Source organism: Anticarsia gemmatalis, chromosome 17 (genome assembly GCF_050436995.1).
Source record: "Anticarsia gemmatalis isolate Benzon Research Colony breed Stoneville strain chromosome 17, ilAntGemm2 primary, whole genome shotgun sequence".
NCBI lineage: Eukaryota > Metazoa > Arthropoda > Insecta > Lepidoptera > Erebidae > Anticarsia > Anticarsia gemmatalis.
The window spans coordinates 8141131-8154671 of record NC_134761.1 but is presented as its reverse complement, the minus strand read 5'-3'; the positions used below and the strand labels follow the sequence as shown (position 1 = coordinate 8154671).

At 36.4% G+C, this 13541-nt stretch overlaps 3 protein-coding genes across 3 annotated transcripts; 1 reads left to right on the top strand and 2 right to left on the bottom strand.

The window, feature by feature from the left end:
- Nucleotides 1–555: 555 nt before the first annotated feature.
- LOC142979864 (uncharacterized) lies at nucleotides 556–2297 on the top strand. Its single transcript, XM_076125077.1, has 2 exons — nucleotides 556–630; nucleotides 1297–2297. Exon 2 carries the CDS (start codon nucleotides 1301–1303, stop codon nucleotides 2276–2278), a length of 978 nt encoding a protein of 325 aa, XP_075981192.1. The 5' UTR covers nucleotides 556–630; nucleotides 1297–1300; the 3' UTR covers nucleotides 2279–2297.
- A 97-nt stretch (nucleotides 2298–2394) lies between these two features.
- On the bottom strand, nucleotides 2395–4948 carry mRpL13 (mitochondrial ribosomal protein L13). Its single transcript, XM_076125078.1, has 3 exons — nucleotides 4791–4948; nucleotides 4425–4703; nucleotides 2395–2701 (listed from the first exon to the last, which is right to left on the bottom strand). Exons 1-3 carry the CDS (start codon nucleotides 4812–4814, stop codon nucleotides 2468–2470), a joined length of 537 nt encoding a protein of 178 aa, XP_075981193.1. The 5' UTR covers nucleotides 4815–4948; the 3' UTR covers nucleotides 2395–2467.
- A 500-nt stretch (nucleotides 4949–5448) lies between these two features.
- LOC142980053 (leukotriene A-4 hydrolase-like) lies at nucleotides 5449–12981 on the bottom strand. Its single transcript, XM_076125331.1, has 11 exons — nucleotides 12806–12981; nucleotides 11761–11873; nucleotides 9455–9597; nucleotides 9179–9290; nucleotides 8769–8989; nucleotides 8254–8452; nucleotides 7726–7947; nucleotides 7228–7372; nucleotides 6770–6941; nucleotides 6137–6358; nucleotides 5449–5687 (listed from the first exon to the last, which is right to left on the bottom strand). The coding sequence occupies exons 1-11, from the start codon at nucleotides 12906–12908 to the stop codon at nucleotides 5465–5467; spliced, it is 1875 nt and encodes a 624-aa protein (XP_075981446.1). The 5' UTR covers nucleotides 12909–12981; the 3' UTR covers nucleotides 5449–5464.
- Between the last annotated feature and the right edge of the window lie 560 nt (nucleotides 12982–13541).

Sequence of the window (13541 nt, the reverse complement as noted above, 5' to 3'; positions counted from 1 at the left end):
AAAAAGTAAGTAACAGTTTTATTGTTATTTCCTTAGATTTTAATAAAACGCTTTTAAGTTAGTAAGGTGAACGTTATGATACTATTTCAAATACATTCAAATATGTACAAGTTTCAATTTGGGCATCCAATTTTATATTGTGTACCTATGTAACTGTATTAAGGCTTCCGCACAAAACACCGACATTTTTAAACGACGAAAATAAAGGACAAACAACTGTAACTACTTGAATGACGCAAATATTTTTAAAAATGGTAATCGAACCCACGACATTCAGCGTAATACGAGTTACCTACATGTTGACCTTAACCATTGCGCAGTATTCACTTCACATAACAGAAAAACAAATGTAAAAGGCTACAAAGCGGAAATTCCGTCTTAGTAGGACTAAAAAAATAGTCATTCAGGGTAAATAGTTGCTCATCAATATGACTGTTTTGATGACACTAATCAGTTCAACCTCAAAAACGATAGGAATTTACTCATTAATACCAAAATCTGTGAACGTGGACAAATCAAATGTATTTGATAATGCTTATCAACAGATTATGGATAAGGCCATTAGCTCATATAAAAGTAAACGTAATTAAACATATGTATTGTTTATTTGTTGGGCAATAAAATATACAGGTAAGTCAATTTTTTATAATTCCGACCCGAACACCTAGTACTAAAGCTTTATTCCAAGTTTGTGCCACCATACGACCTAACCTTACTATTCGTACACTAGATGGCGCTGTATTTTACATGTTATGCATTTTATTGGACCTCTTTTGTTTCTGCTTCTTCACCGGACACTGTCTTAATGCTACTCAAAAAATATTTCAGAATCATTAGTTTTTTTAACACTTAAAAAGTGCTGTTGGTCTTTTATAGACAAAGTAATGTGTAACGTTTAAAGTCCATAATTCGATGGTCATTCCACGGTCATCGCATTATCTAGAATAATAAAACTATTATCAGGAATATTCCTATCGAAAATACGGCGTCATAGTAGTGCACAAAATGTAGATGTAAAATCGAAATAAGCAAGACCTTTTGTATATCTTTATACTGTAACTCTAATTATAGTCTATCATAAGAACTGATATCCTTTTTAATCTAAATGGACAATGTAATTGTCACGTTAGTGTGCTAACAATACAATTGTCTACCTCAATATCAATAAAGATTATCTTGGTTTGACCATCGTCTCCTGTAAACACTTGTCCTGCTTTACAAACAGATAAAAACATACATCAGTCTACACGATAAGTCATTGGAACAATCACCTGTAGCAGTAATTATTTATTTCAGCAAAATGAAAGTTCTCATCGGTCTCGCGCTCTTGTCCGTGGCGTTCGCCGGACCCGTCTTCCAGCCGGTCGTACTGCCCGAGGCTCCCGAGCCCGCAGTCGAAATGGGCATCGTCCTACCTGAACCGGAACAACCCGCCTATGAAACCGTACCTGTCTTTGAGGCTATCGACATCAGTCCCCTCTTCGTCCCTCAAGAAATCGTTGACGCCATGAAGCTGCTCGAAGCACCCATCGATGCCGCCTTCTACGTAGAACCTGTTGCCGACTTCGCAGTCGACCCTGTACGTTTCGTCGACGCTCCCATCGAAGAGAGCCCAATTAACGCTGACGCTGTCATCGTTGTCGACCACGTCGATGCTGAGGAAAGCGATGTCGTCGTTGACCCCGTCAACTTCGTCGACAATGCTGAAGAGGTTGAGGCTGTTGCTGAGGAAGCCTTCGAAGTTGACCCCGTGAACTTCGTTGACAATGCTGAGGAAAGCGAGGCTCGCGTCGAAGACGGTGCCGTTGAAGTCGACCCCGTCAACTTTGTAGACAACGCTGAGGAAGTTTTGGACCTCGCTGAGGAAGCTCCCCTTGACGTAGACCCTGTTAACTTCGTTGACAACGCTGAGGAAGTCATGGAGATCGCCGACGAAGCTCCCCTTGAGGTTGACCCCGTCAACTTTGTCGACAATGCTGAGGAAGTCGTAGCTCTTGCCGAAGAACCCCTGGAAGTCGACCCCGTCAACTTCGTAGACAACGCTGAGGAAGATGTTGCACTTGAGGAAGGTCCCATTGATGTCGACCCCGTGAGGTTCGTTGACAACGCCGAAGAGCCCGCCGCTCTCGAGGAGGAAGGTCCCGTCAACGTAGACAGTGTGATCGTTGTCGACCACCTCGACATGCCCGCTGAAGCCGCCGAAGAACTCGCCGTTGACCCCGTCCAAGTCGTTGACGCGCCTGTATTCCCCAAATACGACAACCCCATGCTCCGTTAAAAAATAACTAATTCTCTAAGTTGCCATGTTTTTTTATTTCCTCATAAAACCATTCTGTAAATAACACCTTGTATTTTTGCTACCAACTAACCATTCAGCAATAAACAAATAACCAATCAATTTTCTCATTAATTTATTAACGATCTAAACTTAGCTACTTAATATTTACATAGGCACTAGAACAACAATTTATTTAAGAACGTAGTCTGTTGGGTATTCCATAACTTTGGGGTATTGTTTGACTTCCTCTTCAGGGATATGGTCCAGCCTGGTGGGTACGAGGCGAGATTGACGTATCTGATTGGTGACATTCTGCATGACGTCATCAGGAACATTCTCTCCAGGGTATATCAACAATCTTTGCATCGTGTGACGTCTTTGTAGGTTGCCTTTCATTGCTCTGTATACAGCTTTTTGAATGATCTAAAACAAAAAATTGCTAGCTTTAATTACAATTACATCCTACTAACATTACAAATGCAAAAAATTGAGCGGCTAGAAGTATATTTGTGTTTGTTACACTCTTACGAAAAAACTACTGGACGGATTTAAATGAAATTTGGTAAACTGATAGCTCACAACTTGGATTAAAACATAGCATATGTTTCACCCAGGAAACCTTTTTACGCGGACGAATTCGCAGGCCGAATCTTAAAAGTAAGTAAATGAAGCTTATCTAATACATAATTTTGTGTTAATTTTTAGACTATCATTTCCATTGCTGTAGAGTGAAAAGTGCCCGATATTGTAAGACACAAAATTCGTAGTCTGTTGCAGTGTTTGCAATAACCAGATGTTAATATGACTCAGCACAAATCACTGTTGATCCTTTAAGCTTTCAAAGAACTTGTTTTACATGATTAAGATAGGAATACTTTAATATTTGTCACTACAGTGTAAAAAACAGTTTATTTATGATAAGATAAGTATAAGCTGTAAGTCTGCATAATTAATCAAATATTATCTGATTACTAATTGATACATGAACACATGTTTCATATCACAAAATAAGTTTTAGCCTGTGATTATGACAATTGATATTTTCAAATTTTTGAATATAACAGCATAATAATATGCCTGATGCCAAATAACATTGCCACAAGCTGTTATAAGCTCTTAAATAATAAAAACTAGATAAGAATGACAGCATCTGTGGCACAGTGGCTAATTTGGTTGCCACAACAATATCACTGTTTCGTGATTTATTCAATTTCCACATAGCACAAATATTGGAGTCTGGTTGTACTTAATATTGTTACTGTTGTTTGATTGTATGTCAAAGTCTAGATTACACATGAGCGGTTCTAGTGTGATAATTGTCTTATTATGTCAATTAATAGAGGAATGTAGGCACCAAATAGATTAACCCCATTGTTGTAACGACTTCACCATCACCATCACTTAATGATCACCCACCCTTATTTGTTATTTTATAACTTCACAGCAGGTTGCAGCAATATTCAAACATACCACATTATGTAGCCATAAAAGCCAAATAAATATGCTGAAAAACTAATAAGGATCTTCATGCTCCACACAACATCATTAAAAAAAACAAGGTCTCCCTACCCATTTCACTTTCTGTCTATAAGAGATAATACAAATCCTACTACATGTAATGAAAAAAACTCAAGTGTATAATAAATGAGTGCCTAAATTACCCAAAACATGACATATTTTTTTTATATATCAGAAAAATTATTTGGCACTATTATCAGGTTTGAGTTCCAAGCATAAAACAGCGTCTGCCAGATTTGCTATACCCATATGAACCTTATAAAATGTAATCACTAATGAAGACAACTCAGATACAAGATAAAATTGATTAATACAATACTTATCTACTACTTATCTTTTCAGACAATATTTTGCAAATATTTCTTTACAATCTGTGAATGGGACAAAGTAGACAAAAAATATGTAAATTCCTTGCATTTTTATTGAATAGTACAGTAATAAAAAAAAGATAAAAAAGTCTTTAGGCTAACCGAGTCTTCTGCACTGGGTCTATACAGTTTGCAAAGTTTGTACAGCTAATAGCAATCTCTAGTCTACCTACTACTAGTGCGATATGATGTGCTATTCTGTAAATACCTATGCATCATCATCAAAAGCATGTTAGATGTTATATATTCACAAAACCTACCATAGTAGGGTCCTTATTGTGTAACTCCCAAGCAAGAGTCCACGACGCACCACCCGGGTACCCGGTATGATGGAAATACGCTCTTTTACGCCAATCATCGCCTCTCAGCGCGATGTCCCGGCTGTTTATAGCCACAACGACATCTCCACAGTCGTTCATAGGATGATATATCGGTTTGTGCAACCCCATTAAATACTTCTTTATAACCACAGCAGATTCATAAGGGTCTTGCCATTTGCAGTCAAATACGTGCCAAGTACGAGCAAAGGTGGCCCATTGCTGAAATCAATATTGTTTTGGTTAGGTTATGAAACAAAATTCTAGTGATAAGAGTATTGTGGTAAGTATAGTAAATTGTCTGGTTACCTGCACTCGTTTTGCTGCAGACATGTTAAGTTAAGATTTAAACTTTCGTTTCAATTGTAGTAAAGAGTTTAATTAATTCAGTATTTTGATAGTTTTCTAACCAAACCAAAAGGCTTAAAAGGTAAAACAAGAAAATTATTTTTAGGTTAGATGTCAAAACTGACAACTTTCCTTTATGAAAGCTCTTGTTTCGTTCAGAAACTAAGGGAACGTGTGATTGATTGTGTTACTGAAATAATGTGGTCCGGAATACTAAGACCTAAATCCCTCAGGTGCTTGATATTCTAAGCCGTCTAGAATATCAGACCCCTTTATTATATTATAGGTTCCTAGCTAATACGAATCGGTCGCTGCGTTGAATTGCGAAGAGTGGAATACAGGGGGGCGTTGCCAAACCTGAGAGCGGCTAAACAATTCTGCGACTGAAGCGCAACGAATATACTGTTCTGAGTACAATATAAAATTGGAGAGATAACAAATCGAAATGCATTAATTTATAGTAACTTTTGTGGCTAATGTTACTAAATTAACTATGGCTACTGGCTCATGTGATTTATCGCAAATTAAAAATTCTATATTACATCGGTCTGGCTGGTCAGATTTCAAAGGAATAATAATAATAATAAAATATTGTATGAGATAAAACCAGTAATTTTATATCCGCATAACTTTATTTAATCAAGATGCAAATCCTTCCTTAAATTATAAGAAGTTAAATGGCTCATGTATTGCTCATTCTGCAAGAAGTTGTCGATCGCTTGTTGACGGACCTCCTCCCAGGCGTAAAGCTCTCTGTACAAAGGACGCACATACTTAAGGCGTCCTAAACTATTCAGGAAGGTGAAAACTTCGCTCACTATGGTCTCGTCTCGGCTTCTTACTAACAGTCTTAACCACCTGAAACAAAAGAAAATTAAGTATGAATTGGCACAGCAGTAGTCTATGGAACACTCAGCAACAGTCGTTCAGCACAAAGTTTGCTGGTTTGAATCATGAATATGCCAAAAAAAGCTTATTCTAAGTTTTAGTCAATAAGTCAAGAAATGGACTCAAGGCCCAACCACTCCGTCATTCGGGGACGGACGCCTGCCCAGTAGTGGGACAGTAATGGAATTTAAAAAAATCAAAAAATGCCCAACGAAGGAAGCAGTGATGTTCATAGACCAGAGTTTTTTCAACAACCACTTTTTTGCGTCAGTCTTATGCCTCACTCTGGACATTCATGTTGATGTTATCATCATAATCGGGGTTGCAACCTTACGAGTAGGCATATTCGAGGCTAGTTTTGTTGAACTGGCCGCCGTGGTCGAGTATTGCTCAAAAAGCATCAAAGTTTATACTGTTACCTGTACAAAATCTCATTATTTTTGTTGCCACTGATTTTATACTCTTCGCCCAGACGTTTCAATCTGTCTAGAGGCAGTGCTGGTTTCTCATAAAGTTGCTGCAGCAAGAACATCAGCTGGTGAACGTTGAACGACTTCACGTCATCGTAGGAGAACGAATAGCTCGGGTCTTCAATCTTGGAGATAAGGGTCGTCACTGCTTGAGTCAAGGTGGTGTCGTAGCTGTTAGAAGAATAAATCATTGTGATTTTTTTTTTTGATAACGTTCACATGACGAAAGTTTAGGACATTAGGCATAATTATTATTGACGATAACTATTAACTTTTTTAATACAGACAAATCGTGGAAACTTACATAAAACATACCTACTACATGATGGTCAAGTGAAATAGAGTTGGATTCCATGATTAGGTAGTCGTTACATATGTTTGAATTTTTCAACGAGAGCTTGAAGTCTGATAACTTGAATATTATACGGCAATGGCATGCCCAAGAACTTAACTGTTGGCTTGATTTAGTATGTTTTAAGAATTCTAGAGACATAAATAGGTAGGTACAAAAATCCCAACGACTATTACAAAAGACTTTTAGCTGTCGTTGTATTTCACTCGCTACCTCGTAAGAATACTTACTCGGGTATAACAGGCGGCATACCGACGCCATTCAACCAGGTATCCCAGTCAACTTCGGCGAGCTTGTCGTTGTTCTTGAAATAGTCTAAAAAGTGGGCCTTGAACTGGTCTGTGTCCAAAGACTGCATTCTGAAGTGACTGACGTAAGAGCGAATGTAATCATCGAATACAGCTGAAAAGATAATAAAAGAACAATTTAACAACATTAACAACTAGCTAAGAGTTTAATCGGTTGGTTTACTTATTAAACGTATTCTAGCAATTGCTTTCGCACGGCATTCTAGTTACTCTTCTAACGATTTCGCCAGTTATTTGTTAAAGTAAATCCAGCGCTAATTTCTCTATTCTTTCTGAGGCAAGTAATTTATTTACTTGCCTAAATTATTGATCTTGATCTTTTAAAAATTGTATTCGGCTTGGATGAAAGTGCTTTAAAGTATAGCCTAAGAAATTCTTACCGGGTCCTCCGAATAAATCTTCTAAGTATCTCAAGAAAAGTGATCCCTTTTCATATGGGATGATGGAGAACGCTTCATCAGGATGCACACCGTCCAGATCCAAAACCAGCTTGGTCAATGGGCTTGTGTGTCCTAATGTATTCACCTGTAAAACCAAGTCGAGTGACATGAGTTACATGCTTATAGAACAGATAGAAGCTCAGCACTTAGCCAGTTTTAATTAGCAGCAATAGCTGAAACCGAAAAGTGTCTTCATATTTTGTTAGGCATCGGTTTTCTTTTTAAGACTTACAAACGCTGATAAATTAATGACATTCTCTTTTTTTTTCAATTTTATTCTCTTTTTTTTTCAATTTTATTCTCTTTTTTTTAATACTTATTAAACGATTGGCTTTCTGTCGTGGCCTGGTAGACTTCGAAATGAGAAAGGATTTCGGAAGGATTAGACTTTGAGTCGACCACGCTAATCAAATGGGGAACAAATAGGGAACTACTTACTCCTTCTATCAACTGCTGTAGACCCAACAAGCTGTGAAAGTCACGGTTCCTCTTAGCCTCAGCGGTATCATTGATGAGAGATGCCGTGACCTTTCTCTCAAGGAATACGGTGAAGCCCTCCTTCAGCCAGAAGTGTTCGAAGTTCTTAATAGATGCTGAGTTGCCCGTCCAACTGTGCATTATCTCATGGATTGTTACGTCGGATAGACTTCTGTCACCCACCTGTAAATACACAAACTTTCATTAAATAATTAGGTACGCAAGAGGAACCAGTAATGTTTTTAGTCCCGTCTGATATATGAGTTGTTGTGAGATTTGGAAAGACAAGGGTTTGCCAGCTCCTAACGCAATCATTCTGTAATATGAAACGAGAAAGCCAGGACTTTAGGTTTGGAGTCACTTACGGTTGACACTACTGCAACAGAATTAAATGTCTCTATTTCATAGTTAAGACCAAAGTGACCGTCTAGTCATTCAGTAATGACTAAAATGTATCTATCATATTTAAGTAAGTCTTTTTTGACCTACCACTACAGTAGGGCTGTAGAAAGTAAGGCACGTGTTTTCCATAGCTCCATGAGGGAATGAAGGGGGCAGAACCAGCAGGTCATACTCCGTCCAGTCATAAGGCCCACACATTTTCTCTGCCGCTTCAAGGTACTTCTCAGTCTCGGCGAATTCATACGCGTTGCGTTCTACGTCTTCTTTTTCTGACCATATTTTTGATCTGAAAATTAAACTATGAGTCAGCAGAATAAAAACTATACTTATTAGTCAGCTGATACGTACATTGCTTACTTAGAAATATTTACTAAATACTGATTCTGCGAAATGTTGTTTACGTGAAATCGTATAATGTTAACACGCAACAAGATCTGTTTATTTTATTTGAAAATTGCAATTTGCATTCGATGTGATTAAAATCTAATAGGTACGAGTATAAGTAATTTGATTTAAGAGAGCTACTAATGAATTTATTTAGTTATTATTCTATCTTCCTATTAATACATACTGAGGCATAAAGACTCAGTTGGATTTCTCACCTCGGCCCAACAATCCTAGACTCCAAAACACCAACAGCTATGGCGAATAAATTAGATGGTACAGGCAAAGGCTGATTAAAGCTAGTCTTATTGCCAGTAACTTGTCCGCGCAGCGCGCTCATGAGCACGGTGAAGTGCTCGGGCGCGGTCACCTCAGCGTCGTACGTGAACTTCACCGCCGGCGTGTCCTGGCATGGGAGGATCGAACGAGCGTGGATCGGCTGGAGAAAGAAAACGCTCTAGATTACGAAAATATACTATTAGTGTTTTAGCCTTTTTCATAGTGTGTAAGTTGCAGGCAAGAAATTATAGACCTCCATTACATAAGGGAAAACAGGTAAGCTAATTGTCCTGCTCTTCACCTCACCACACGGCGTTTAAGAGACTTTTTGTTTGATTTGTATGCTTACCGATGACTGACTGAATAAATATGGATATTTCTTTCCCGAGGTCTGGGGCGCTTTCATCCAGGTTAAAGCTGAAGCCGATGGATCGGTCTTGTATTTTATTCTTATTTTAAGCCTGAAAATAAAAACATAAACGTTTCTAAAGGAAAAACTTGTAAACTAGAACGAATTCAAGGTTTTCCAGCCTTGTGGCAAATTAACAAACGATAAAGACGAATATTGACGATGTTTTTACCACTACATTACCATATTTGAAAATCATATAAAAATGTTGCTTACTTCTCTCCTTTATTGGCCTGTTTCGCCAAGAGAATGTTTAACTTAGAACCGACATTAGGAATGTGATCTCCTAGATTGAACTGCAGCTGTGAACCTCCGACCTCCTCAACGCCCTCTATCGTAAGTTTGCTAATGTCTAATGGCTAAAACACAAAGAGAAGATATTTTTTTAAAAGCAATATGACGAAACTGTATCTGCACACAGGTACCACGAAAAGAAATGTATTATTACTAAGTGCCCACCAAAGACTAAACGCTTCATTCCAGCCATGCATCTGTTATACAGGGTGTGGCGTAAATAATGGATAATCCTTTACCAGCGGATGGGCGACAACCCAACTGATCTAAATATCAAAATTTACCTCTGGCACAAGTATCATAGTTTTTGAGATTTTGGCCATTTTGTGTGTTTTTTAAAAAAGCAATTTAAGCTCGTTCTTTTTAATGCTGTGATCACAATTTAAGGCTTTTTTTAAATCCGTTTTTTGCAAATAAATCCTGAATAGATGTGCTATTGAATCTACAATCTTGTTTTGTTATTACTACTTGTTTTTTATTTAAATTATGCATTCAAAGTTGAATTTTATAATCTTTCACAAAATTTGTGCAACTTTGAGCACTTGTGGTGAAAAAAAAATGTATGGTGGCTTTACTGCCCACGCCATAAATAATTTCTAAATTTTATTAGAATTCTAAATTGGTAGAACATGCAGCAATAATACCGATTTTTGTCAAAATATTACAAAGAACTTAAATTATTAACACTTTTGCCGGTCGACTAATTTATTTTTTTCACGCTAAGCGCGTTCTAGATTCAATAGCACATCTATTCAAGATTTAATTGCAAAACACGGATTTAAAAAAAGTCTTAATTTGTGATCACAGCACCAAAAAGTACGAGCGTAAATCGCTTTCTTAAACACACATAATGGCCAAAATTTTTTGCATTTAAATCCTAAATTAATGTGCTATTGAACCTAATATCTTGTTTTGTTATTACTACTTGTCTTTTATTTAAACTATGCATTCAAAGTTAAATTTTATAGTTTTTCAACACTTTAGTTCAACTTTGAGCACTTGTGTGCAGTGTTGAAAAAAAAAAGAAATACAAGACATAAATACTATTCAAATAATAAAGATAATTAGAAATCTAAAGAAAACTACTCTGTTGACAAAAAAAACATTTTTCATCAAATTGTAATACATTATTTTGAAATAGACTTGGTAGAAGCAGCACAGTTCCAAGCTTTTTTATCATCTAAATAATCTTTAATAGTGTAATAACCCTATAAACATGAATATTTGAAAGCAAACTTAGCTTAAACGCGCTGATAAAATAAAATTAGTCGACCGGCAAAAGTGTTAATAATTTAAGTTCGTTGTAATATTTTGACAATAATCGGTATTAATGCTGCATGTTATACCAATTTAGAATTCTAATAAAATTTAGAAATTACTTATGGCGTGGGCAGTAAAGCCACCATACATTTTTTTTTCACCACAAGTGCTCAAAGTTGCACAAAAGTTGTGAAAGATTATAAAATTTAACTTTGAATGCATAATTTAAATAAAAAACAAGTAGTAATAACAAAACAAGATTGTAGATTCAATAGCACATCTATTCAGGATTTATTTGCAAAAAACGGATTTAAAAAAAGCCTTAAATTGTGATCACAGCATCAAAAAGAACGAGCGTAAATCGCTTTTTTAAAAATCACACAAAATGGCCAAAATCTCAAAAACTATGATACTTGTGCCAGAGGTAAATTTTGATATTTAGATCAGTTGGGTTGTCGCCCATCCGCTGGTAAAGGATTATCCATTATTTACGCCACACTCTGTATACTTTTGACTAGACTTTTCTTAAAACGTATTTAATTATCTACTTACGATAATGAAATGCAACGTGTGTCGTAGCAGGTACCTATATTTTAAGTCGAAATATTTGCAATGAATACTATAGGAGGGTAAACTCTCCAAATAACATTTCAATCAAACCACCAGCTTTCAAGAAAAGTTGAAATTTAGCAAGAACAGGTGCACATTAATCTTTATTAGTCTTAACAAGATTACAGGATTTATTTGTTAACCTCCACGAGTGGATGGGTAAGTATCCTGACATTTTTAAGTAGCGGACTTTAGTATGAAGATTATCTGAGTAACAGCATTGAATAACAATGACATAGAAAGATAGTAATCAGTTGAAGACGCTACTTATTATTGACATAATCTTTGATAAGGATTAAAGGTTCCAAGTATCTGTAATGCATTTATCTATTTATCTCGATCTGATTGTGATGTCTTACCAAATCGTTGATGTCGTCAAGAACATCGAGGTTCAGCGTCGCTTCTCCGTTAAAAACTTGTTCGTCAAAGTCAACGCTTAGAGCCAATGATATGTGCTTTACAATCGCCAATTCTGCAAAAAAATAAATTAGGTATCACTGGACAACTCACACACGGTCATTTGATTCCAAACTTAGCAGAGTTTGTAGATACTATGGTGAACAAAAAACTGATAAACATACTTCTAAATACATACATATGGATATAGATAAATTGACAAGCAGACTCGGAAAAAATACTTGTGCTCATCACAAAGATTTGTCCCGAATAGGATTCGAACCCACCATTGCGGTGAAGTGACCACGTTAACCATTGCTCCAAATGTGCAGTTAAATTGTATTAAGAAATATTGCCTATTAATACCTATGTATAAAAGGTCATTCGAAATAAATGTATTTTTATCAGTAGATTACATAGTGTATTCTATGCACGAGTTTTTGTATAATGTTGCTTCATTTAAACGGTAGTTACCATAACTTCATACGTTACTTCATTGTAACTCCACGTGAAATTAGTCCCCTATTCGATTCCCGATAAAAACTAATTAAAAATTCTCATCGTTTTTAATCTAGGAATTCGGTTATGATAGTTCGCCATCTGAAGTATCGAATTTGCGGTCACAGATGTCTGCGATACAGAGCATATTTGTAAACAAATATGGCATGGAAGATCGCGTAACCGGATTGACTAAGAAAGTAGAATGTCACCTGATCAAAATACAGGTCACTTTTTTAACTCACTCGTATCGAAGACTATCGCTCTAAGTATTTACAATGAAAATAAGAATATACATAAATATTTGATGAAAACAAAACCCATAACTAATAACAAACATTCTTGAATAATTGTATTTTCAATTAACTCTCGTAATAATCATCTATGCTAATATGTCGTACTGTGCAACCAGTCACAAATTAATCAACAATCAATTGAAAATTAACCATAAAAAACACACTAAACTTTACTTTTAAAACTTGAAGCACATAAAATAAGTAAATAACTTACCTGGCCGTGAATACGAAGAAGGATCTTCTGGGCTCAAAGCTTGCAAACATTGTCCGGTATTTAATATTGTTATAAACGACATCGCGAACAGCGTATAGTCCATTGTCACACACGTCAGTTCGCCGCGCGGCCCACCACACCACAAACTGTAGTTACCTACTCTCGGCACTCGATCGGATAAAATAATCACGTATATTTTTCAATACCGTATCTGTTCTATTGATACGAATACATTAAGAGTTGCGCAATGAATAAAAATGAAAATAAACAGACTAACGCGTCAAGATAAGGTCATTAATTTGAAGTAGGTAGGTATTGGATAGTATTATTATGGTATAGAAACTCTTTTGTCTGCCTGTTAATTTGAGTAGTTATGAGGGCGGTGTACCAAAAGGTCCCAGGTTCGATTCCCGTGCTAAACTATAAAAAAAAACTTCATGTAAATTGTTAAGTATATAAAAGTACCTTTTTCTAGAAATCTATCAATTTATTGGTTTCAACAAAACTGAAAGCAACCGTGACTAAATAACGGGTGAGTCATTATAAATGTTCATACTAGGAAACTATGTGCAATCCATGCAACTAGGGTATATTTTTTTGGATTTTCGTAGTCTCTCAACATCCAGCTTATACGCTCAAACTTATCATAATACAGGTTTAATATCGGCACTGTTTTCGTGTGCAATTCGCACGCTTAACATTTATCTTAGTTGACTGAATATCTTGTAAGTAGGTC

Coding starts and splice junctions, on each gene's coding strand:
- LOC142979864 (XM_076125077.1), top strand. CDS start 1,301: ATGAAAGTTCTCATCGGTCTCGCGCTCTTGTCCGTGGCGTTCGCCGGA.
- mRpL13 (XM_076125078.1), bottom strand. CDS start 4,814: ATGTCTGCAGCAAAACGAGTGCAG. Junction 4,704..4,790: donor CTGCAGCAAAACGAGTGCAG/GTAACCAGACAA, acceptor TATTGATTTCAG/CAATGGGCCACCTTTGCTCG. Junction 2,702..4,424: donor ACAATAAGGACCCTACTATG/GTAGGTTTTGTG, acceptor TTTTTGTTTTAG/ATCATTCAAAAAGCTGTATA.
- LOC142980053 (XM_076125331.1), bottom strand. CDS start 12,908: ATGGACTATACGCTGTTCGCGATGTCGTTTATAACAATATTAAATACC. Junction 9,291..9,454: donor CAGGCCAATAAAGGAGAGAA/GTAAGCAACATT, acceptor TTTTATTTTCAG/GCTTAAAATAAGAATAAAAT. Junction 7,373..7,725: donor TACAGCAGTTGATAGAAGGA/GTAAGTAGTTCC, acceptor TTGGTTTTACAG/GTGAATACATTAGGACACAC.